This window comes from Poecilia reticulata, linkage group LG21 (assembly GCF_000633615.1).
Source record: "Poecilia reticulata strain Guanapo linkage group LG21, Guppy_female_1.0+MT, whole genome shotgun sequence".
Taxonomy (NCBI): domain Eukaryota; kingdom Metazoa; phylum Chordata; class Actinopteri; order Cyprinodontiformes; family Poeciliidae; genus Poecilia; species Poecilia reticulata.
Genome location: NC_024351.1, coordinates 23,657,186 through 23,683,203, shown reverse-complemented (window position 1 = coordinate 23,683,203; position 26,018 = coordinate 23,657,186). Strand labels below are relative to the sequence as shown.

At 39.0% G+C, this 26,018-nt stretch overlaps 2 protein-coding genes across 6 annotated transcripts in view; one reads left to right on the top strand and one right to left on the bottom strand.

Annotated features, from left to right (window-relative positions):
- ankrd6b (ankyrin repeat domain 6b) overlaps positions 1 to 22,103 on the bottom strand; it is a 45,366-nt gene extending 23,263 nt beyond the window's left edge. Inside the window, exons 1-5 of one of the 3 annotated variants that reach the window (XM_008398486.2) lie at positions 21,937 to 22,103; positions 14,158 to 14,482; positions 7,323 to 7,421; positions 3,501 to 3,599; positions 1,790 to 1,888 (exon numbers count right to left, since the gene is read on the bottom strand). In XM_008398486.2, coding sequence (XP_008396708.1) covers positions 1,790 to 1,888; positions 3,501 to 3,599; positions 7,323 to 7,421; positions 14,158 to 14,283 — 423 coding nt within the window. In that variant the 5' untranslated portion in view covers positions 14,284 to 14,482; positions 21,937 to 22,103. Of the gene's footprint in view, positions 1 to 1,789; positions 1,889 to 3,500; positions 3,600 to 6,846; positions 7,208 to 7,322; positions 7,422 to 14,157; positions 14,483 to 21,936 lie in introns of those variants that run through there. The other 2 variants (XM_008398485.1, XM_008398488.2) reach the window with 2 other exon arrangements.
- Positions 22,104 to 23,104: 1,001 nt separating this feature from the next.
- Positions 23,105 to 26,018, top strand: part of LOC103457985 (DNA repair protein RAD51 homolog A) — a 49,369-nt gene continuing 46,455 nt past the window's right edge. Inside the window, exons 1-2 of one of the 3 annotated variants that reach the window (XM_008398493.2) lie at positions 23,105 to 25,207; positions 25,894 to 25,986. The gene's annotated coding sequence lies outside the window, so the exon portion shown is untranslated. Of the gene's footprint in view, positions 25,208 to 25,853; positions 26,017 to 26,018 lie in introns of those variants that run through there. The other 2 variants (XM_017302210.1, XM_008398494.2) reach the window with 2 other exon arrangements.

Here is a 26,018-nt window from a genome sequence, read left to right as displayed (position 1 = left end):
AGGAAAAAATAGGAAGCAGGCCATATTTGTGCAGCAGTTTGTCACCTCAGATAGCTTCTGTATAGAAATGGGTTCTAGTTCTCTTACATATTCTGATATAATACATGCAAATTTATCTGTCATGCTCTCACATTTAATCCTTATACATTTCTGCATCGATTAGACAGCAGTGAAATATTGATTTTTACTAAAATAAATGAGAAAAGAGATTTCAAGTAACCGGACATAAATGACAAATTGTTTGGTTCTTCATGTTCTGACCACTTATCTGTTACATAATCCGACTACTCTCCAATGTTTGCTATTATTCCAGCTCTTAGTATTCTGACTCTTTCATAGAGGCTACAACTGACAGCTGTTACAGTTAAACAGAAAGCTGTAACAGCTGTGATACCTTCATGGAGAGAGAATGTGAATGGGAATTGAAATTACAAAAGAAAGAAACTAGGCTTTATATGAAGAAAACTAACCTGAAATTCAATGAATTATAAGCAAATATAACCCAAATGAATAAACATATGACATCATTATTTATTTAATATCAAATAAAAACACCTCACTTTGAATGAAAAATCTGGCCATAATTATTTTCTATGTAGAGCCACAGACTGATCCCCTCCATGCCACAGTGTGCATAGAAATTAACATGCTATTTAGTAGCCTGACATTGGTGCTTAAAACATCCATTTTGATTGGATGTGATTGATTTGGTTGAACTACATTCAACCAAAAGAGTGCAGATTATGAAGTCTGTATACTATATTGCCCTTCAATATCATCATTTTAATCATTAGATTTAGATAGAGAAGATGGACATATCCAACCACCTGATGTAATACTTCACTTCTCCCTGCCCAGTTCACACTACACAATTTTTTTGCCACGATTTTCCCCTTACGACAGTCTTAGAATGTTAAATTCTAAAACTGTCGTGTGTCACGAATGATCGGGTCCAGTCGGTAGAACCTCGTGGCTCCGATCTAAATCAGGGGGAGCAAGAACGCAGCATGTTGAATGTGACAGGTAGCCAATCAGAAAGTGCGGATTCACCTCCATGCTTTCTGAGGGGAAAGCACGGAGGGGAATCCCAAACAGCTGACGGCGCAACCAGAAGTCCAGCGGACATCGGAGATAATATGTGGAAACAACATTAATATTTATTCAACATTTCGTGCAAAGAATATAGAAATGACCCAGGGGAGGAGTTGGAGCCAAATTGCTACTGCAGTTGATAAACCTGGTAACTTTTCAACTGTTCATCATTAACATGACATAAATAGGTAATAATGATATTCATTCAGTCAGGACTTTAAGCTGACACTAGCCACATGCATTGCAGGTAGATTGTAATAAAATATTGATTAATGCCTGGTATTAAAATTAGTTAACTGGACTTGTAGCCATTATTTTGTGCCCATTGTTGGACACCAATTATGGCTCGACCCATCATACGTAGGATTTCTGTCGGCTGGTGCGCGGTCTCTCAGGTTTTGAAAATGGGCCGACAATCAGTCGACAGTTCTAAAATCGTGTAGTGTGCGCTGGACATTACACTAAGGAAATGAGGAGGGGAAGGTCAGTGGAGAGCACYGGAGTTGAGCCTTTTTTTCATCCATTGTCATTAATAGAAAGAGAAAAAGGCAGGAAGAAACTATAAAGCCGATAAATTAAAATAAGGTTGATAGCTTTCATTTATCGTGCGATTAATTGATTAACTGTTTATTGCGACAGGCCGACTGGACCGGGGCAACCCTGCTACATTGCCCTCACATGCTCTGATATAATATACCTTATTTTTGGCATGAACGTTGGCTCCAGCCTTCACCAGCAGTTTCACACACTGACTGAATCCATGCCAGGAAACCTCGTGAAGAGCGGTGTTGCCATCCTGACAGTGTGGAACACAAAAAGAACATTTCATTTCAACCCCATCTCACACAGGAAGTCGTCTTTTGAGAATCTAGGTGTTAAATGACCCATTACATTTTGGTTATGAGAACTCTAGAAAGGTCAGACATCTGTCAAAACGCTTGAGAGCTTTACAACTAAGCAGCAGCTCGTGTAATTATCACCATAATTAAACTAAAAGAGCTACAATATTTTCATGTCAGACACCTGGAGTAAAGAAGCTTATATTCTGCACAGTTTGTTATCCTGCTGTGGAAGATTTTATTTGAGTCAATGAACATTACTATCTAACAGTTAGCTACTATTAGTGTATGAAAATGTGTCTTGATAAGTGCTACACCAGTACAGGCCATTTAGCATTTAAAAAACTTCAGTCTTCAGAGTCACTATTACCTGTCTCTATCTGTTTTTGGATTGTCCACACAGACAATAGTGATAAACTACTAAAGCTCTATCAGATTCTAAAATATACTTGTTACCATGGTTTTATCATCCCTCCTCCACCTGTAGCCTTGCCTGACTGACAAACGTGATCATAGTTGCAGAATCTAAAGATATTCAATCAATGCACAAAAGGTTGCAGTAGTCCAAAACACTAATTGATGTATAACTTTGCCAAGCATGAATCAGTTATGTTTTTCAAACTTTGCTTAAGCCAGAAATTGACAAAGAAAGCAAAGCATGAGAATCCATAAAGCCTAATGACACGACTAACTCTCAAAGCCTCAGGTTCACATTCTGCCACAAATAATCAGCAAAAACACAGATACGTTTTACCAAATGGTATGAGTCACCAGTGCAGAGCAGATAGTAATTATTGGGCTGCTAAACATTTCATACTGGCTAAATGTATCCAGCACACAATGTTTCTGTCAGTTAAGCATAACTTAACTTAATTCATTTAATTCATTTCAGCCACATTTAACAGTAGTTGATTGTAAATTCCAGATTTCTAATTTGGAACATATTTGGAGGCAGATGGAGCAACTTCCCCAGTCAAGCTATAGTTAGAGATTAAAAACAGTTTTGACATCAACAAGCAAATGAATGTGATATGATGCTCACAAATCTTTTTTTTTTGCAAGATTTTGGGTCTCAAAGAAACAAGGTGAGTTTTAGCTCCATCTACTGGGAGATCTGGTTTCAGCTTCATTCATAAAACATCTGGAAATATTACGTTTCCTTGAGATCTGTAGGGATTTTAGCTTTGTTTTAGATTGTGACTGCTGTGCATAAATCAAAGATTAGTTTAAAGAACCGAGCATTTCCGATCTCTACCACAAATGGAAGTGAATGAGAAAGTCAGCATACATGAAATACACTCAAGATTTTTTACAGTTTCAGCTTTGCACTGAGTTTGGAGTGACTGGATAAAGTCACAACAAAACAGTTACTGGTTATAATTTATTGTTGCTATTTTTATTTTCGTGAGAAGAAACTTTGTGAATTCTCTCACACTGACTCGGTTGCATTGTGAATTCAGCAGGCTCAGATGGAGTAAGTGATGCTGACCGTGAACTGCCCTCTGTCCCGTTAGCATCTGTGTGTTGTTGTGAATGAGTGTGAGCCTTTGTGTGGCTTTTGACTCGCACCTTATCCTGTCTCTCCAGTGTACACCCTTCCTGGATGAGTGCGCTGATAATGTCAGTGTTTCCCACCACGGCAGCACGGTGTAAGGCTGTCTGCTCCCCCTGCACACAGACACAGGCACAGCAATGAGAAAGCTCTGATGCCACCAGACATTAGTAACAACAGTAGAGACTCATATTGTGTAGTTAGTATTAGGAGCAACAGTTTTTATGGTATGACTAATTAAATCAGCCAACTTTATTGGAACAAAAACTCCTTACAAAGACGCTCTCCGCAGATAAATCTAGAAACCAGAACTCACAGCAGTGCAGCTCCTTTAATGTCATGTTATTATCAGATAATCCTGTCTTTGTGTTCAGATCACATCACAGAGAATGTGGTTAAAGTTAAGTAGAATGTTTGAAGTACAGAGAGGTGCAGTCTATCCAGGCTTTTGAAGTCCATTTTAAAATGTCAAAATGATAACTCCTTAATTAAAGACAACAATACAACCTTCAGACTTTTTAATTATAAGAAAGAGGAACAAATGGAAGTTTAAGGATCATGCTTTAGTAGTAGTAAATGAGCACAGGTCTATCAGGTTTAAATGTTGGTGTCATACAAAATAACACAAATGTTTGCTCAGTAATTTGTGGTACTTGAAGAGCACTAGAGTGACCAGTAAAAATGTCACATATGATCACATTTTTAAATTCAGAAAGCCATTTATTTTAGAAGGATCTGCTGAACATCAGCCCATTTAAATATTGTCCAAAGTTAAGACTATGAGGCTGGATACAACATATAAAAAGAAATGTATCCTATTGGTAGTTCAAAATTATTGAGGTGTGAGAAAAAAAGAGTGGTCAAAATACCTAAATCTACAGAGATATACTAATATTAACAGTTTGCGTTTAAAGGGCCTGGAACACCTGAGGCTGCAGCAGGACACCCAGCATATGGAAGAATCATTGTGTCCCTCAAGGGCCAAGTGGAAAGGTTTCATTCATTGGATCACATTAAAAACAAATCAAAATCGTAAAAACATAGCTTGTAAGTGATTTAGGGCTGGTAATTCAGCACTTTGAACTAGTGGTAATAATTACCAATTAAAAAGGCAATTGAATGCGTTTGTTCCAAGTTCATTTGTTGTTTTGCAAAACATTGTCACCATGATCAACTTTAGTTTGAATATAACTGCACAAGAAGTCACATCCAGTTAACTGTTGTGGTGGAAAATGTTATTATAAGGTAACATCTGCTGCATGTTAGATTATGTGCTTGTGAACTCTCGCCAAATGAACCTGTTTGGGTTACACACACAAGGTTGGATGTTGTTTTCCTACAGCTGCATGGGAGCCAAACCATCTCTCCCTTGTTTTGGATCCCTTGCCCTTGGTGTAAAATTCATATGTTGACTGTGGCTGGCAGACATTTCATTCAGAGCTGCTTCATAATTGATTGTCTTACAAGCTCTCTGTATTGTGCTCAATATACACATAAATTGGACTGATTGATTTCATCTAACAGTGCTTGGTCATTTACACAACACTCTTTATGTTGGTTCAAACCCCAACAGAAAACTCTAGGAACAGAAAAAGAAAAGATAGGATTAAACATGTTATATTTGTTTCTACCGACAGACAGACAGACAGACAGACAGACAGACAGACAGACAGACAGACAGACAGACAGACAGACAGACAGACAGACAGACAGACAGACAGACAGACNACAGACAGACAGACAGACAGACAGACAGACAGACAGACAGACAGACAGACAGACAGACAGACAGACAGACAGACAGACAGACAGACAGACAGACAAAAAGGAGGCTAAGCGAATTGCTAGCAAGAAAAAAGTTTCATGAGGCCAAACTACAACAACAGAAATCTGGGTGGAAAGGGAAAAAAAAGGGTTTGGCTTTTTAAAAATTACATGCACCTATAATACATGTCATGCCTGAAGAGCAGGCTTCAAGGTAGTTCCTTTCAGTTCTGCAATGAACATGAAACCACAAGCTCCCACTTCGATGATTGCTTTGTTCTTTGGCATCATATGAGGTAATCCGCTGAGATCGTGTGAACTTCTAGCACATGGAGCTATGACTTTCAGCCTTCATCTGCTCTATGTCATCATCCTCATCCATGCTGCCGATGTGCCTTCAGTGCTATAAATTTGTTGTTGCACTCTACTGACCAACAGACTTGTCAGATGAAAGACTGTGGAGGATGACATGTTCCACCCCTTAGAGTTCAGACAGCTTATGGTCCATTACTTCTTCCCAAAGAGTATCAGGGACAGATTGATGGGTGATGATCAAAACCCATATTCCATGTCAGGACCTTTCAGTTGGTGTAATAAACACATCCTTATCAGGTAATGTAATGTAATTTTCAAGGGGCTGGTATTAAAAACAGACACTTCCTCCACTGATGCTTAAGCACAGTGCTTCTTGTTTCTTGGTAGCTCTTTGTCTCTTAAAAAAAATAAGCATAATAACATTATGCAATGCTTTCCTATAAATTAAGACATTCCAACAATTAGGACTTTACTTTGTTCCGTTGTGTAGCTCCTTCATAAGCTGCATGCCAACTTTTGAACAAACGTGATTACAAAAGAATAGAATTACTTTTAAAAGTCCGGTTTATGTTGTCTCATGTCTCTTTAAAGATGGAAGAATTGCAGTTACAAGAAGAGAACATCATTAAATTATAAAGAACAGCCAATGTGAACTGATGTGGTTTTGTACATTGTGGCGTGGTCTGCAGGGAAATACATGTTTCAGAACACAAATGTTGAGGCACAGCTCAGTATAAAATTTTGCATTATTGATTATACATAATGTGACACTGCAAACACAGGAATGCATGTATGTGTAACAGCCTGATTCTACTGTAAGCACACATACAGACAACTGACCATATTCTGCTTCCCTAACTTTAAGCTCTTTAGTTACAAAACAGCCTTACTCAGTGAAAAAATGACACAAATAGCAATACTCCACAAGAATATGCCCCTTTGAACATAATTATGCCCAATATTGGATTATAGAGTTCCAGGAAAAAGCTTCAGCTTACATCTATACTTAACCATAAGGGGAATAGCTGTGTACAAGCAGATTAGCAGTGAGGGACACTGAGCAGGTCAAATATGACATAAAAGCACAGAGAAAAAGATCAACGCACATGACTTCTCTGAGAAAAAAGGAGAAATGGGAGGGAAAAGCTGAGAAAAGTGTCATTCCAACCTGACTTTAGCTGAACCAGACACAGGTCCAGTAGTGAAGGATTGGAGGTTGTTAAGGGAAGGAAGGTTGAAGGGGCACAGAGTTCCACCGGCTAATTAAAATTAGGTTTGGCTAACCTCCTTCACTCTTTCTGATGCGTCAGTGTCTCTCCCAATTTTTCTCCATTGTCTTCTTCCCTGATCCTCCTCTTTTTCCTCTTCCTCCTGTTTTAGTCTGCAAGTCCTGGTCCCCCGAGTCCTGGAGGACAAACTGCATCCAGTTGCAGGACTTACTGACCACAGTGAATTCACTTGACAACGAAAAGGATCTGGCTTATTATCACTGTCTGTGTGGAAAATGGACGTGCATCCTGTAGGCTCTCCCACAAGTGGGCACTCCAGAGGGTCCCATTCAAGGCTACCGAAGGCCATTAGTCTACAGTTATTAATGCGTTCAAATTAACTTACAGTTGAAATGGTTTTTCCAACTTAAAAGGATCTGAAAGCAAAAAAAGAAGCAGCTGCTCATAACCATCATCAGTTAGGAATGGAAGTGGCTGATTACAATAAATAACAAACAGCTATGGCCAATATGGCTGACTCAATCCACTTACATCATCTTGAATGTCCAGATCGCATCCAGCTTTCAGAAGGATCCGCACAACCTCAAGGTGACCTTTGTGGGCAGCCAGGTGAAGGGGGCTTCTGCCGTACTGTGGACACAAAAGCATGCATGATGCTGTAGGTAGAGGACATCACATCTACACTGAGGGGTTGAGTCCCACACACAGTTCACAGTGGTGGATGGTTCTAAATGTCTAAATTGTTGTAAAATGGGCTGTGATCCTCTGGTAGCACAAGGCAAGACAATCTGTCACCCACTGTAATGCACCACATCACTGAATCCATGGAAAACAAACAAATCCTTAATCTAAGCTCTAGGAGAAGGGGGAAATCTGCACAGCTGTTTATGTGAGCCAAACAGAGAATACAAAGTGATATGAGCATCCTGCTGGAGACAAGTCTGTGGACAGCCACCCAAACCAAAATGGTCAAATGTTGTTTTACTTATACTTATGTTTTCCTTTTGAAAACCAGATGAAAACTGAATAAAAATTCATTTAGAAAGTTAGCTATGACTGTAAGACATATTTTTGTCATGGTTATGATTTTCTGAACTTCTGTCAAACATTAAAACTCCTACCTGCTCCTTGGACCTCATCCCTTCCACTCTCATAAAATGCTGTCTATCTTCTCCCTCATCACAAAGATTATTAACTCCTCCCTCACCTCTGCTTCTGTCCCATGGTCTCTCAAACCAGCTGCCATCACCTACTTTCTGGAGAAACCTGGTCTTGACCCTGATAGTCTTGCAAACGTTAGACCCATCTTCAACCTCCCCTTCCTGTCCAAAATCCTTGGGCTGCCCATCTTAAACCCATCTCAACTCCAACAGTCTGTTTGCACCATCTCTGTCTGGCTTTGGCCCCAAACACAGTACAGTCTCCTTAAGTGATCTCTTCCTCTCATCAGACTACAGCCACTGCAATATCCTCTCATGGAGTGAGAAAAAAAAAACAGTTTTCACAGCAAGATAATAGTTTCGACTAGGCCTGTCAAGACAACAAACTTTGCTGGATAATAAAATTTCCCAGAATTTATTGCAATAAACGATAATATTGTTGTTTTGAGACTATTTTCAAGTAAGAGTTTATTGCCATTATTTCAGCAATAATGTCAATAAACTTTAAATTCTAATGAACATTTAAACACGTGAACATGAAGACATTTGCAACATCCAAAATAAAGAAAGAAAACAAGAAACTACAGTAATATGAAAAAGTTTGGGCACCCCTATTAATCTTAATCATTTTTATTTCTAAATATTTGGGTGTTTGCAAACAGCTATTCCAGTTAGATACAACCAATAACTTATGGACACAGTAATATTTCAGTATTGAAATTAGGTTTATTGGACTAAAAAAAAGTGCAGTATGCATTAACACAAAATTTGACAGGTGCAAAAGTATGGGCACCTCAACAGAAAAGTGACATAAATATTTAGAAGATCCTCCTTTTGCAAAAATAACAGCCTCTAGTCGCTTCCTGTAGCTTTTAATGAGTTCCTAGACCCTGGATGAATGTATTTTTGACCATTCCTCTTTACAAAACAATTCCAGTTCAGTTAAGTTTGATGGTCGCCGAGCATGGACAGCCCACTTCAAATCATCCCACAGATGTTCAATGATATTCAGCTCTGGGGACTGGGATGGCCATTCCAGAACATTGTAATTGTTCCTCTGCATGAATGCCTGAGTAGATTTGGAGCAGTGTTTTGGATCATTGTCTTGCTGAAATATCTATCCCCGGCATAACTTCAACTTCGTAACTGATTCTTGAACATTATTCTCAAGAATCTGTTGATATTGAGTGGAATTCATGCGACCTTCAACTTTAACAAGATTCCCAGTGCTGGCACTGTCCTCACAGCCCCAAAGCATCATGGAACCTCCACCAAATTTTACAGTGGGTAGCAAGTGTTTTTCTTGGAATGCTGTGTTTTTTTTTGCCGCCATGCATAACGGCTTTTTTATGACCAAACAACTCAATCTTTGTTTCATCAGTCCACAGGGCCTTATTTCAAAATGAAGCTGGCTTGTCCAAATGTGCTTTTGGATACCTCAAGCGGCTGTTTGTGGCGTGCTCGCAGAAACGGCTTCTTTTGCATCACTCTCCCAAACAGATTCTCCTTGTGCAAAGTGCGCTGAATTGTTGAACGATGCACAGTGACACCATCTGCAGCAAGATGATGCTGCAGGTCTTTGGAGGTGGTCTGTGGGTTGTCCTTGACTGTTCTCGCCATTCTTCTTCTCTGCCTCTCTGATATTTTTCTTGGCCTGCCACTTCTGGGCTTAACAAGAACTGTCCCAGAGGTCTTCCATTTCCTTACTATGTTCCCCACAGTGGAAACTGACAGGTTAWATCTCTGAGACAACTTTTTGTATCCTTCCCCTAAACAACTATGTTGAACAATCTTTGTTTTCAGATCACTTGAGAGCTGTTTTGAGGTGCCCATGATGCCACTCTTCAGAGGAGTTTCAAATAGGAGAACATCTTGCTATAGGCCACCTTAAATACCTTTTCTCATGATTGTCTACACCTGGCTATGAAGTTCAAAGCTTACTGAGGTTACCAAACAAATTTTGTGCTTCAGTAAGTCAGTGAAAAGTAGTTAGGAGTATTCAAATCAATAAAATGATAAGGGTACCCAAATTTTTGCACCTGTCAAATTTTGTTTTGATGCATATTGCATATTTTCTGTTAGTACAATAAACCTCATTTCAATACTGAAAAATTACTGTGTCCATCAGTTATTAGATATATCAAACTGAAACAGCTGTTGCAAACACCCAAATATCTAGAAATAAAAATGATTAAGATTAATAGGGGTGCCCAAACTTTTTCATATGACTGTATACATAACATGAATTATGAAGTATGTGAGAAAACAATATTATCTTTCAAGAAGGGTATAGTTGAGACCAAAGCACCATATTGAAGATGTTTATCATTCAGTTTTTGGTGAAAAGAGAGAGAAAAGAGGAAAAATGATAAATCAAGCAAAAATGATAAATCAAGTAAATAAAAATTATTGAGTTTTTTTTTTTTTCATTTACCATGCAATTAATTCATTTACGGTACTGTTTATTGTGACAGGCCTAGTTCCAAACTTCAAACAACTCCATTTAGGTGATTACTATGAATCTGTAATTATTATGACTACACACAATTTAATTACACATCTTCCCACACACAAAGAGGTTTGTGTGTGGGATTAAACACCAGACACCTTGCCAGGTTGAGGTCTGCTGTGTTTGGGTGCGGCACAGATCCACATTCATCAGCCTGCAGATTGGGTTTCACTGGACCTCGCTGGAACGAAGCCGCTGACAGAGCTGCTGGCTTGAGCAGGTCTCAAGCCAGCAGCAGGCCTCGGCCTCAGGCCTCTGCTTCAGGCTGGCCTGTTGGATTCTAACATCCACACAGTTCTCACACATCATTTAAGTGATGTAGATCACTTAAATGATCCACATCATAGTTGGATGATGTGCTATGTGCCAACATAATTTGCTGGCACATAACCTGTCAGCAAATTATGTGTTCCTGGACGGAAATGCTTAGAGACCACCAAATCTGACACAGAGCTAGAGTTTCCATAATCAACAAGCGTAGTGTGTCAGGTTTTTGTAACGTGACCGTTTGGAGGATCTTCTCCGGCATGTTTTTCTTGGTGTACCTGGATGTTAGAGGACTTTTTGGGGCCATGTTTTCTATCTATTAGCAACTTGTCAAGTCTGCATGTGCTCTCTTTGAAATACACACTCATTCATAGGGACATTCACATGAACTCAAATGAGTGATTCCAAAACTGCTTCGTCTACTTCATCTGGGATATTAAGTACCTTTAAAAAATGCCTATGTAGTAGAGATGTGCCGATCAGGTTTTTTCCTGCCGATACCGATCACCCATGAGGGCCGATCACCGATACCGATACCAATCACATAATTTCTTTTTTTTTTTTTTATCATAAACACTACCAGTTACATTATGTGGAAAAAGGAACCATGAATTCACCTTAATTTAGACAAAAACTTGTTTTTAATAACTTTTTCCAAGAAGAAAACTAAACAAAACAGGCATCCTGCAAATTGTACTGCTATCGGTAATACTATCTTTAACAGACTGATAACATATGAAGGCTCTGAAGAGGCTACATAATGCAAAGAGCCAAAATAAAACCTCTCAACATTGCCAAAAAAATTCAAGTATAAAACGTAACATTCAAAAGAAAATACAGGTTCCATTTCAATAAACAATCCAGAGTTACTGAATGAATGATCGATTATTTTTTTAGAGATTATCTGTCTCATGTTAGGACAGCGAAAGTTTTAATAGGCATGTAAAAAAAATTTTTTTAGGTTAGATGCTGCAGCTTTAAGCAGAGGTTCGGTGTGAGAGTCACTACCAGTTGGAGCAGAAGCGGCGCTCCGTCTGTGAAATATTACTACCTGCAGCGCGTAGCAGYGGTTCAACAGCGAGAGCAGAACCAGCATCTTACATCGCAGCTCGAAGACTTAAATAATTTTGCGGGTTATTTGTTTAGCTTTCTGACCATCATACTAATCCGGGTGAGTGTTTGTTAGCTGTGTGCTGCTTTACCTGCTATCTGATCCTCCATATGTCTTTTTTACTGCAGTGAGCCTCGATGTAGCCAAACTCCGTCAAGTATGGCATTGTTTTTATGTCGTATTAGCTTCGTTGTGTTGATGCATTTTGACGTGCTTCAATTTTCCGCTGAAACACGCAAACGTCCCCATTCACTCAGTGCGTTATAGTTCCACATTGCTTAGGATTTGTTGCTGCACGTTTGCGCAGTGTGAAGGAAAGAGGAGACCAGCTGCACAGGAAGGCTGTGAAATGAGATGCAGGTGATCGATATCGGCAACAAGAGCTAATGATCGCCGATCACTGATCATGCACTTTTTCACGAAAATCGGCCGATTATGATCGGTGACCGATCGATCGGCACACCTCTACTATGCAGTATATCTACAATCCCAGCATATTMAGCTGTTTTATGTGAAAATATGTGATTTTTTTTCCTGCTATATGACATAACAAGTAAATTCACTTCAGAGTCTCAAGATGGATCACTGGATCTTTTCCACCATACTGGTCCCTGTGCCTAACTGGGGGCTTAATATTTGTTGTTTTCTTTCAGTCTGAACCTGTTCACCATAGCAGCCTTGCTAATATCTATCCCAGCATTCTTTTTTCCTGGACAGAGCAATGTTTATGAAACTCTGCCCTCTTTAGCCTGGATTAAGCTTATGATGGCCTTCTGCCAAAATGCCTAAATACTGCTGGTCAAAATACATCCATCAGAGCAAAGCAACAAATGTAACATTGCTGTAGTTCTTATGTATAATCACATGAACACACAATCAACATGGTCTGAAACAGTCTTTCTGCTCTCTTGTTTCAGATGGCTGGTTTTATTCCGATAGGACTAATATTGAAACAGTTCCCTCATACTACAAAATACAAAACTAACACCATAAAACCCCATTTGGGAAACATTATATTTTATCATTAATCAAATTTAACAAGCAAACATGTAACAGTTTAACCCTTTTCTTTTGAGCTTACTATTTGATACTTAATGCTAGACAGAAAAAGCTTAAGTAGACATTTGAAAGAGAATCATCATGTTGCCAATGAAGTGGCGTCAGACTTACACAGCACTTTTCAGGACCTTCAAAGACGTTTCACATGAAATCAGTCATTCCTATTCACACACACATTCACATCTAATCACTTCTCATCTATCTGACCTAAAGCGTCTCAGTTCTGTCTCTGGAAACAAATGGTCATCATTGTGTCCCATCAGCGTCTGGCACAACAAAGATAAACAAGGAACGGAGCAAGGCATTGTGGGACACACATGCAGCTCAGAGGGCTAGTGGTATTCAGTTATTTTAAATGCCTCTTTGATATGTAGAAAATAAGACTGGTCACAGTATAACTTTCCTTCCACGGAGACTTTGGGAATATTTTTTTCTTTTTGAGACAGTGAATACATTCAGGTTCTTTATACACTGAGCCCCCAACTTGTGAACATTTTGAGGAAATAAGTTGTGAACTCCCCAGCGAACCCTGCAGTGTCGGTTCTGTGGCTCAGTGAGAGGCAGCAATAGCATGGCAGTGGAGACAAACTCCCTGATGCCCAACCAGCCTGCACCTGAAACCAGGAACCGCTCAACTGCTAGTTAGGTGAAGTTGAGCAACACATTTAAGCTTAAGTACTGTTAATGAAACTACTTCCTGTTGACATAAACAGGTTCATCTGCTGGTGCTCTTATAGCGGGTTCTGTACAGTCAAAAACTGCAATTGTATCAGAAAACTGTCTCCCACAACAACTTTCACATCAATATTGGTTTGTTTAGCTGCATTGTGTGGGAATTTGTTAAAGCTGGTATAGTTCAGCTCAGGGTCGACTGGTTCAGAGGAGAGGTTGATAAACAAAGCCATTGATTGATCTATTAATCATTCACAATCAGTTTGAATGTAAATGTAGGATGCAGAGTGCCTTTGCAAATTATACAAGATATTCTTGAGATCACTAACAACAAAAATCAAGTTATAAATAGAATTGGACAGACTTCCAGAAGGGTTGTAAACAAAGCCATCAAAATGTAAGAAACATTTTTTAGTAACTACTCAAATCTGACACACGTTTGGACTCGTTGATCTGAGCTGTTGAGCAGATCTACCTAACCAGCCAGATGACACTGTTTTCACTGGTAATGAGGCAAAGAGTAATGAAAATGAAAACAACACCTGTGCATTACATATTCTCAAAACTCAGTCTCAATGAAAATCTCACCTTGGTGACGGCTACTTTTGCACCTTTGTTGATAAGCTGGACCACATTGTCGGCTTGTCCCTTGTGTGAAGCTATGAGGAGGCGCTCAGAAAGTGCGAGGACCTCAGCTACATCCTGCTGGCTCATGAAGCAGGGCGAGTGATGTGGCTGTCTTTGAACACAGAGTTCCAGATGCTGAGAAATGTTGAGAAGGTGAAGCTGCTTGGTAATCTAGTTAATCCACAGGGCTGCAGCACGGCCTGCTGTGGGCTGCCAGTGTCACTGATTTCCTGTTGCTAGAAGTCGCCCACTTGGCCAGGACAGCACGCCATCATACACCTACAGTCTGGGAAACACAGATAAAGAAAAAAAATACACAAAAATCAGTATGTGCTCTGCTCACATCAGCTTCGACAGGAAAACAGAGGGGGCTGACACGTCTCCTGTCCAGTTAGTAAAACCTTTCTGGAGTACTTCTGGGATCATGTGAGACAGACCAACATAAAGAGCAACAAAGAGGGGGCAGATTTGTTGACCACAACTAGAGCAGCTCATACATAAAAACATAATCATAAAAACACTAAATCATATTGAAATTAGGGGTGTAGTGATACAATAATTTCACGATACGATATACAATATTCTGGTCACAATACGATATGTATCACGATATTCGTTGAACAGTACAATTCAATACGATTCAGTGCATTTTTACAATTTTCTGAAAGATTTCAGAAGGACAGAGTGATTTTAGTGACATTTTGTGTTCCATAGACTTGAATTTAGTTAACAAAAACTGATTAAAAGCAACCCACTGATTGCTGACTCTGATTGGACAGTCTAACAGTCTGCAGCTGGACAAAATGAATCAAAGATGCAGTGAGAGAATTAGTTTCTGTCATTTAATTCATGTGGATTTGACATAAAGCTCAAAAATTTAAACTAATCCAGGAGCAGAGTGGGGAGATTATCAGCCTCTGTAGACTCTCAATATGCAAATGATTGCATTTATGGTTTTTCTTTTGGACACTGTGGCTGCAATTTGGAGTAAAAATGCAGCCACAAATCCAGTCTTTTGGACTATGGGGGAAAAGGCTTTTCTACCTTGGCTCCCGGAGTTAGTCGTGGCTGTAAGCTGCTTTCTTCTAACTGCTAAAGTAGTGGCTCCGCCTCACCCCGTAGTGATCGACTCCCTGCAGCTACGCAGCGCCGCTATTCCCCTGCTTGGATCTCTGAGTAGCTGCCTCTCAGACTGCCAGGATCTCATAGTTCTCTCAGTCTCTGATACTCTTTGTCTGTTGCTAATAAGAATAATCGATCAGCCATTGTTATCATGGAAATCCTCACTGCGCCGCGGATTCCGGCTGGGGGTTTTTCCTCTTCGTCTTCCTGCTCAAAACGCAGTGCCGCTGCGCACCCGCTTCGGATGTTATCAACCCATGTTCATTCTTCAGGTAATTCTTTATATACAGAACAGAAACCGCTAAGCTAAAAACTAATTACGAAGTGAATGCTACCAGTCGAAATTTGCATTAATTTCGCGATCTCACTGCTTTTGCAGCTGCTCCGTTCGCGCCGCTACTCCTTTCCGCTTCTCTTTCAGGGTTACTTGCGCAACTTTACTTCGTTTCTCAGCAACAAAATACAGCCCATCGTTATTTATTGAAGATTTTACATTTCCAAAAACACAGAAATCTAATGTTTTGTTTCGTTTTGTACGTTTGGTAGCTCATTCCCTCTCACATAATCGGAAAAGCCGGGGAATGGCGGCGCTTTTGACATTTCTCTTAACATTCGGAAAAATATGATTTACTAATTTTAGCATAACTCCGGTTATACTTGGCCTATCAACACAATTTAAAAACTGGTGTGTAGTTTATAATGTGCACTTTAAGCTCAAGTTGAAAGTGAGACTGAGGAAGGCGGAGCCTTGCTGCTACTCCGTAACAAACTAGACGTTAAAAAGAGCTATAAGGCTATGGACCCCTATGGTTTAACGAATCGATACTCGCAGATGAAAAATCGATACTTTCAGAGGGCGGAAAATATCGATATATATCGCCGAATCGATTTATTTATACAGCCCTAATTGAAATGTTGATATTTTTAACAATAAAAAGAAGAGTTTGGAGATTTTCTAAAATCTCAAACTTGATATTTCAAGTTAAGTATTTGAAGTTACCAAGTTTGAGGTTTTAGAACATTTCCAAAATCTGATTGGATCTTTGGGACATGAGCAATGAGCCCCTAACAGGTTAACTCTTTTGGGATGAAACCTCAAGTCTGCGCCTGGATATATTTGCTTATTTTAATTGTAAAAAGTTTTTTATATGTCCTGTGAGTAAATGTTTTTACAAATTTCTCCATAACTGGAACTTTCAACATCTATGTAACATCTATGTAATTTAGAATTTACAGTCTATGAAAAGAGTGTTTCATTCAAGGATTCAAGGATTTTTTATTGTCATACCACCTTGCTCGTTTGCAGTACGAAATTCAGACTCAGAAATACAAGTGTGTGTATTTCACCCTGTTATGTTCCTAACCTATTTGTGTGTGTTTGTGTAACCTAACCCTATTTAGCCTACACGTAGAGTGTGAATTTAAATTTATATATGTCTACATGACTTTTATTTAAACCAAAATTGGACAAACAGAAAGGAAGAACAGAATAAGTCATGCCTAACAAAATTTATAGTTGCAGAAGAAACATGAGAGGGGAAGAAAGAAAGAAAAAGTACCTGATGAAGACACGTGTTCACAGGGGGCAACAAGACAAAACGAAATGACACAAATACAAATTAGCAAAACGAAGGGAAAATATAAAAAGAAGACAAACCGCATTCAATAGACATTACATACTGTTATTACATACTCTTTATGTGTGTATGGTTTCATTCTTACTGTATCAAACTGCTTATAAAGTCTTACTAACTACTTGATCCTAACTTAACATTAGTTGTTGACATAAGTAAAGTGTAGCCAATGCAACCCTGCAGCTCCAGCAAAAAAAGATGAAGCACATTCAGCCCAACAATTGTCAAGTTAATTCTAGAAGAATTGAGTAATAACGAAGAAGAACCCTTATTTCAGAGAAGGGAAATTACAAATGCAATTATGAAATATTGGTCATCTCTCGATCATATAGCCGCAATGGAAAACGGGAAACAGTGCGCTGCCTTCTGATAGCTATATTTTGGGCCTCTGTCTTCCAGATACCTTACAAAGTCATGCACACAAGTTTATAAGTCAGAAACAGGAGCAGAGGGACAGCGTACATTTCCATAAGTCTGTGATGACAGTCACCCAAATATCAGCATATACATTTTATTCCAGAAAGCCGGGCAGTGACTGGCATTCAGCAACAGGACTGAACCACACTCTCATGGCCCTGCAGGGCAAAATCCAGACAAAATGGATTATCTTTAAGATGCTTTCTGATGAATGCAAAAAAATAAAGAATCCACTATGAATCCATTTATGTAACGTTTATTTGTACTGTGATGTGATTTTATACATAATCCATCTTGTTTGCATTATGGGTTATATCCCAGATGGATACAGAGAAAAGGGATCTAATGATATGCATCTTTAAAATCTAAAACATAGCATATAATGTGTCTGTCATGTCAGTTCACCTTGTATCTGTGCGGTTTTGATGTTTTGGTCAGACTGACCAAAACAGTAAAATTCGTTATTGTGACAGGACAGTAGGCCTGTCACAATAACAAATTTTACTGGATGATAAATTGTCCCAGAGCTTATTGCAATAAACGATGATATTGTTGTTTTGAGATCATTTTTAAGTAATATGATATTAATAATGGCATAAAAATGCAAGAACACATCCTAAATGATCAATAAACTTTAAATTCTAATGAACATTTAAACACAGGCACTAGAAGACATTTGGAATATCCAAAATAAATATAGAAAACAACAGAAACAACAATTAAAATTAATTGTCCAAAACTGTCCTTCAAAAAAAAAGGGCTAGTTGAGGCTAATGCACCAGATTGAAGACTTAAAGATGACATCACAATCTATGGGTTTCAGCTGGTCCTAAACATGTTCTAACTCTTCTGTAGTTCACCTACAAACTCCAGTCAACACACTGAACAAAAAAGGATACAAATAAAGAGTCTTTAAATCTCAGTTTCTCTAAATTCTTCTACAAACAACAGAGTCTGGTGAGATTTAAAACATCACCTTTTCCAAAATATTCAAAATAAACAAAACAAACTGAGAACCAAATGAAGGCTCTAACAGGACCCTGTCCTTTGGCTACCAGAGGTCAATTGTTTGTACGAAATAAGTTTCTTTGCACCATGGTTACACTTGATTGACACCCTCATACCAGCTAAAAACTGAATACAATTAAGTAAAGCAGGGAATTCTCTGGCTGACAGCATTCCACACAATTCTGCAGTGAATCCCCTCAGTCATAGTTGCCTCACAAAGCAGGCGCAGCAGGGTCAGAGAGGCTCCTTACTTTGCAGCTAGGCAACGGGCTTTTGTGCAAACTTTCTGAAAGTCTGATCTCAGTTCAAAATAAGAAAGCCCTCCCTGTTCACATGGCTTAGGGAGGAGGCCTTGGTGAATACTTATTAACCTGTTCTCCCAAGAGCAATAATGATCTTTGCAATTACATAAAACACATTTTTGGAAGAACCAAGTTATTAGGCATTTTCTCATATCAGCTGGACTAACACAACAATGTCCTTCTTGTTTCCTTATCACCCTTTGCTAAGAGGTCAGCCTGTGGTCAACAGCCTGGCTCCTCATGTTAATTGGAATGCACACAGCTCCTCAGTGATGTGTATCCCAAGTAGTTTTCTCATCACTCATTGAACATGTCTTGCAGGTATCAGCTACTTCTGGAGATCTCAAATACGTCACCCCATGGGGTCGCAAAAATATAACCATCTTCAGTTTTGAGCTTAAATTGTTACTGTACTGTGGTATTTTAAAAGTCTGCATTTAATTTACCGAGAATGTTGTTTTGGTCTAACTATAATGAAAAAATCCATTTTGAAAAGCATGCAGCGTGCAGTTTATATATTGATTTCAAATCAAAAGATAGAAAGGAGTTTGTAGAATGAAAAAAGTCCAGATGGTTTAACAGGTGTTGAGAAACATTAAATGATGCCTAGGGCCAATCACACCTAAAGAAAATGCTGCATTTAATATTTGGCAATGATTTCATTTGATGCTCCATTCACATCTAAAAGCAACGGCCTACTGGAGCACTGACTGCAGCTTCAGAACAGAAGTCTATTTGGATGCATAGCTGAAACCAGGAGTGGCGGCTTTGTAATGTGATGGGCTTCTTTCATAATTTCAGAATTATAATTTTGTTTACGTTCAACTTTACCATCATTTGCCAACCAAATGTACTTCTTCTGGTGCAGAAAGATGATGCATGTCAGTGATGTAAAAGTCGGCTGTTCAGACGGCAGATGCTTTGAAAACTATTGGATACATGTCAGATTCAGTACCACATATAGAAATAAAAGGACCATAAAAAGATCAGAAATTCATTTTTAATGTTTTTCTGCACTGTTCAGACCCAGTTATCAAATCAGCAGTATCAAAGATTAATTCTTAAAAAAAAAAAAAAACTGTCACCCTTGGAGAAAAGCCATGATTTGGCTTTTATTTTCTAAGGAGAACATGTTTCTATTGTTGTATTTTTAGTGAAAGAAAAGGAAGGCAATGGGCCCATGCCACAACCCTCATTTCACTCTAAAGAGGTGTGAATATTTCATTTGCATTTAAAACATCTTATTTACAAAATCTATTTTGCCTGATTTGCAAAGGCAAACAGGATAAATCAACCACCGGAGCTTTAGTTTACATTTTTAAATAATTTCCATTATATTTTAGATTCACTTGTACTGCTTGTATTTAGCTGTCTTTAACAATGATCTTTGACATTGACGTGTTTTAAACCTAAACGGGCCAGTCGGAGTCCTATATCGCCCTCCCCTGATCCAGACTGATATAATGAGGCTAATGCTCTGAGCTCAGAGGGATCAGGTGTTCACTTATGACTCCAAAAACATGGAAGTTGCTCATCCTGTCTCTTCTCCAGCTGGGAGAGCGAAGTGTCAGCTGTGGAGCAGAGCATCCTACAAAGACGCCCCTCACCACCCATCCACTTGAGTGAACATTATGCATGGAGTTTACTGGTTATAGCTAAGCATAAATAGTTAAAGTAGAACTGAGATGAGAGAGAGATGAAAGCCCCTTTTAATGCCAAAAAGTATTAAAAAGAAACTTTAAGTCCAGCTTTTACAGCAGAAAACAAGAAATAGACTTAGAATTACTGTAAAATCTTTATGTATAAAATATCATTTTAAAAACAGAGTAAGGCCATCCTTATATAACAGTCTGACCTCCTTATAAATCTAACAATCACCTCAAGTGTCTGGTTTCATAAATGTGTAAATGGGCCTTTGCCTGCTCACTATGATGCCATTATACACTTGGTAACTTCTGCCTCTGTCAGCTCTGGTCTGTGCTAATCAGCTCCCCAGGGTCACACACAGATGGACAGATGGACGTATCACTGCTACTTCACCGCATTAAATTATTTCATTTCATACAGTCATGAAATGATATACACTAAGTGGTTAGCCATTTGATTTAAACATTCAAGACATAACTGAGTAATTTCTTCCTAAAAGCTTCTCATATTATCATTTGGGGCCACAAAATAATCTGCTGTGCCTTTTTTATATTATCTACTTAACAAAAATGAAAAATGAAAGATTTTTATTGAATTGGAAAACAATAGAGTCATCTTAAAATAAAGAAATATGAGATAAAACTAAAATGTTAAAATGCTAAACTAAATCATAAAATCATTCTACCTTCATCATCCTCTGGTTTGCTCCAATAWGCAGCTGCTCTTTGTAAGCATCCCGGACTGTGGTTCAGCTTATCATCCAACATTAAATGCAGCAGAGCAGTGAAAACTCTAACATATGCATCATTAGGTTAACAAACACGGAAAATAATTTAAAAACAAACAAAAAAATCTTATCCATGTGTAGCCTGGACCTTCATGCCCTCTGCTGTTCCCACATCATTTATTCCTCTCCCTTCTGGGTGGAAGTTTGTGTTTTACTTGCAGTTTATTACTAGAACACATTAATCAACACTGTATAACCTCATAACTAAGCATCTCATTACCGGGTGTCCTGACTGAGATCGTATTATCTGAATATTAAGGAAAAACCTCAGGCAAAATTCTGACTTGCAGAGAAGTTTTCCGTTAATCCCGCTGTACCTTATCCAGGTGCTTCATTATTCAGAGCCTGTAGTCTAATTTGTGTCCAGCACGACAGTGATTGAGGGGTTTTGTGATTCTACATAATAACTTATCTGCCTCGTAACATTATCTTGWGAGGTAACTCCCCGGAGGTCGGAATTCTGAGAACGTAATGTTAACAAGACTGCTTCAAGTCTCTTTCTTCACCCCGACAGGCTGTTTCACTTTTCCCTGAACTAAAGCAGGCGGAGGGAAAATCAGCTAACTGAGCCACAGCTACACTCTTATTATCTACATGGTCACCAAAGCTGCGGGCTTCACAAGTTTACGAGGCGATACAATCGAAACAAAACCCGAAAAGCATATTAGAAAATGTTACGTTTAATCTCGCGGAACACTTTGCTTCTACTTTAGCCCGACTGGCGTCGCAAATGTAATTTTGAACAAAGGTTCCAACTGTGAATCACGGAGCTCCCTGTTCAGTTCAACACTGCGAAAACCAGAGAGTTAATCAGCAAACTCACCGCAGGACGAACAAACAGTGTCGAGGTTCGAACCGAGCTCCAGAATAAACTATTCCAGCTGCCCACAGGAGGAGGCTACCCGCTGTCTGCAGGAAATGAGTAAAAACCCACTCAGGTCAGTCCGCGCTTCTCCCGCCGCCCCCCTCAGTGTCTGTCCCAGTCCCATGTCGGCTGCTCGGAACGAGGAAACACTTCCTCCTTTCTACCAGGCTGATTCATTTTCAGACAGTTTTTCAATATAAAACAAACAAACAAACAAAAAAAACATGCAGATGTCAGTAGAAGAATGTTTCTCATTCTTTTCTCATCTCTCCAGATAGTAAAGCTCTCATCGGCAAAAGGCTACAGGCAAGCTTTCATTATAAAATATTAATGAGCGTTTCAGCACGAGCTATAATAACACCAGCTTTATGTCTTTTATCAGTGACTAGAAAGATGAGTCACAAAATTTAAAACCTTTTTCAATGTGATAATATTAATGCACATAAATATAAAATATAAGAATAAGACGAAGTCATAATTTCCAGACAGAGCACTTAAACTGCTAATTTGTTGTTGCGCAATACTGCTTGGTAATAAATATGTTGAAATTTTTCTCAACTGCATTGTTTCTGCAGATGTGGCATCATTCAAGGGGAAACAAACGGTACATTTATTGCAGCCGGGGCCCCAGACCGGACCACTCACACTGAGCTGGAGGGCTGAGGGTTTGTAGGGTTCTTCCTGTAAAAGGGAAGTTTTCATTCTATTGTCATACATGCTGAGTATGAGGGTCTCCTTACAGCTAACTCCAGGCAGCATGTAGAGCCCACTATCTCTACATGCTGGTCTAGGAGTGAATGCTGCACACCAGTGATTCAATGCAATCTGCTGGGTTTCTAAATATGGAAAGCATTTTATCAATATGAATAATGAACTGAACTTGACTGCATTGTTTGATAAGTAGGATCAGTTTGATATGAATAATTGGATTAATCTTTCGTTCCTCTTTTGTTTGTTCGTTTCTTTGTTTGTCTTCTTTCTTTCTTTCTTTCTTTCTTTCTTTCTTTCTTTCTTTCTCTCTTTCTTTCTTTCTTTCTTTCTTTCTTTTTTTCTTCATTTTTGAATGACATTCATGTAGCCATAAAAGACGCTGGCGCTTTGCGACAGCCTACCCACTGGCTTTAGAGCAAACTGGCTGGTGTAGGCTTTCAACCTGAACATCCACAAATTGCCACAAGCAATTTGCCAGCTGATGCTTCCACCCTCAGTTAAATCATAGTAACGTTGCTGAGGTGAAATGTGCCTTTCTTTCTCAGCCGATCTTTGATGTTCAACGGTGGGTTTCTAAACAAAAGCAGAAAGAAAATCTTTCGGATTTTGAATGCTCAGATTCCAGAACAGAAATCTGACTCTGTATTACAGCATACCCCTTTTCTGGAGTTAAGCCTGAGGTAATGTTCTGCTAGTTTGTTTTGTTTTGCCATTGAGTGTGAGCAATGTGAACCTCTTTTGAACTGAACTCTGATGATGACAGGAGCCAGGTCCTGCACATTTTGGATCTTGACTGGTGCTGCACTGTACTTAATAATACCCAGTCACTCTAATTTCTATACCTTTCTTTTCCACTGACATCAGAAAGTGATTTAAATATGCAGACTAAGATCACAATGACTTGTGTCTTTTTTCATAATTTGATGTGACACATTTGATTTAAGTACCACAGCATAGCCAGCAGATGTCAGTAGAGTCCTGGAATTATGGTGAAAATTGAGATTTAAAACTTTATTAGTCTTATTGAAGTTGGTCAAACTGACAGATGTTGCTGAGTAGATGTAGAATCTGTTGAATTTGCAGCTCAGATTATGAAGTTGGCAGTCAGAGGAAAGCAATTATCAGTTTCAGAGCTGAGAAAGGAAGAATAATGGTTAAAAACAAATGACTAGAAAACCTGAATCAAAATGTATGACAAGATAAAACAGATATTCTTACAAAACAATATCCTCATGAGAAATGTAGATAAACACCAGTGTTACCAACTACACCACTGATAGAAAACGTTGAATGGAACATAAATTGCACTTGACAACACTGTTTTGTATAAAGTGAATTCAATTGAAACAGAATATAATAATCAGCAACAAAAGTACCAAATAATAAAAATCTAACTGAAATCAGTCTGCTATGAGGCTCCACATTGCTTTGTTGGGACTGTATGCACACATAAACTTCAGGTTTCAGAGCATTCAGACTGAGAATCAAGCACAAAATCAAAGCTGTGAAGCCTCAGGAGAAATCAGAGAGAGCAGCAGCAGATCCTGATTTGTTCACGCTGTTCAAAGCACACTTCTTACATTTCTGTCAGCTCACATCCCCCTCTCCCATCAACTCCTGCTGATAACACAGTGAACTCTGGATTTAGTCCATAATTAACGTTGTACTCTCTAAAACGAGCTCGGACTTCTTCTTCATGTGCCCGATTAGCTTTCCAATCATCAAAATGTTTTATACAAAATAAAAGGTCTGGTTATGAAAAAGTCTTACAAAAACAGGCCTGCCTCTGTTATTCTCAACCTGAAGGTTGTGCTTTCATATACTGAGGTAAATTCACTTACACAGATTCATGTGTCTTTATGTATGGAGCTAAAGTTGTATCAATATTCACAAATACACAGAAGGATTGACATGCACAGAACAAGATTCATGTTTTTATTTTTGATGCAAACACAAATATATCTTGAATTACAAGCTGCTTCTGGCCTGTGGGCTTCGCTGAATTTATGTGTGAATTTTGAGACTCCCCTAACATGGCTCAATCCACAAATGTATTTTTAACAGGGAATGATCAGACAGCAACCAATCAGATATCTTCCTTGTTTCAGTCAATTATATGAATGGACCCCACATTGTGGTAACTGATGGATAAGCCAATCACATTAACCCGTTCCAACAGCACTGCAGCCATGTTGAAGTACAATTTAGGATTGGTTTCTGGCAGCGACAGAAGAGTGGTAAGTCAAATATTTATCTTAACATATTTAACTAATTGTCCTCTTGTTATGATTATTACTGATAATCAATTTAATTAACATTAATAATGGGGGCAACTGGCTCTGTCAGTAGCAGTGCAGTTGCTGTGCCACATTGTGATGCAGATGCAGAGAACACTCTCCACCACACAGCAATAGAAGCTCCTCAGGACTTAACACCAAAGTCCAGCTTTCCACAGCTCCTGAGGAAGTAGAGACACTGGTGGGCTATCCTGACCAGATGGGAGGTGTTGCCACTCCAGGTGAGGTCACTGGATATATGCACACCCTGGTACCTGTAGCTGGAGACCATCTTGACAGCTGTAGATCTGATGGCATGGAGTGGCATTAGGGGGCATTGCTCGACCACAGAGCCAGTCGCATTCGTATCTTCATTTAACACAGTAGAAACTTCCACACTTCCCATATTTGTGCCTGTTGTACGGCACACTTTTTTTCAGCTGGTCTAATCCATTGCCAACATGTCATAACTTGTTGCAACATGAGTCCTGAGATGCTCATGCCTGTTTTAACACTTGTGTGGCAGTGACGGAGCCCTGCTACTGCTATGCAGAGCTGCACAGGTGTGTTAGAATCATGGCAGCAAACCAGCAAAAGGCAAAGAATTTGCACAGTTTTTCCTCCAAACTAACTGAGTGAATTGAATAATGTTGTTGGATGCAGGTAATGTTAGCTACCCAATGGCAATATAGCACATTATGTTTGTTAACAAGAATAGGTTATTGATTTTGTTATCTATGTTCAAAAGTGGATAGTACTGGTTACATTCACTTGAATAACTTTCTGGGGAAAAGGGTACTTATATGAGTAGTTGTTTATTTTGCATTAATTAACAAGGGTTTTTTTTACATGAAAGGTTACATAAAGATTTGTTTATGTATTTCTATTAAAGTAAAAACTTGTTTTTTCTCCTCTCCCCCAAAATAAGACAATGTCCTGCTAAATCCCTCTGGCTGTATGGAAGGAGAAGCTCTCTCACCTCTAGATGTCATCCAAAGCATCAGCAGCATGTGAGCTACAAGTAGGTCTTCTCCCAGCACCTGGAGATGAGGT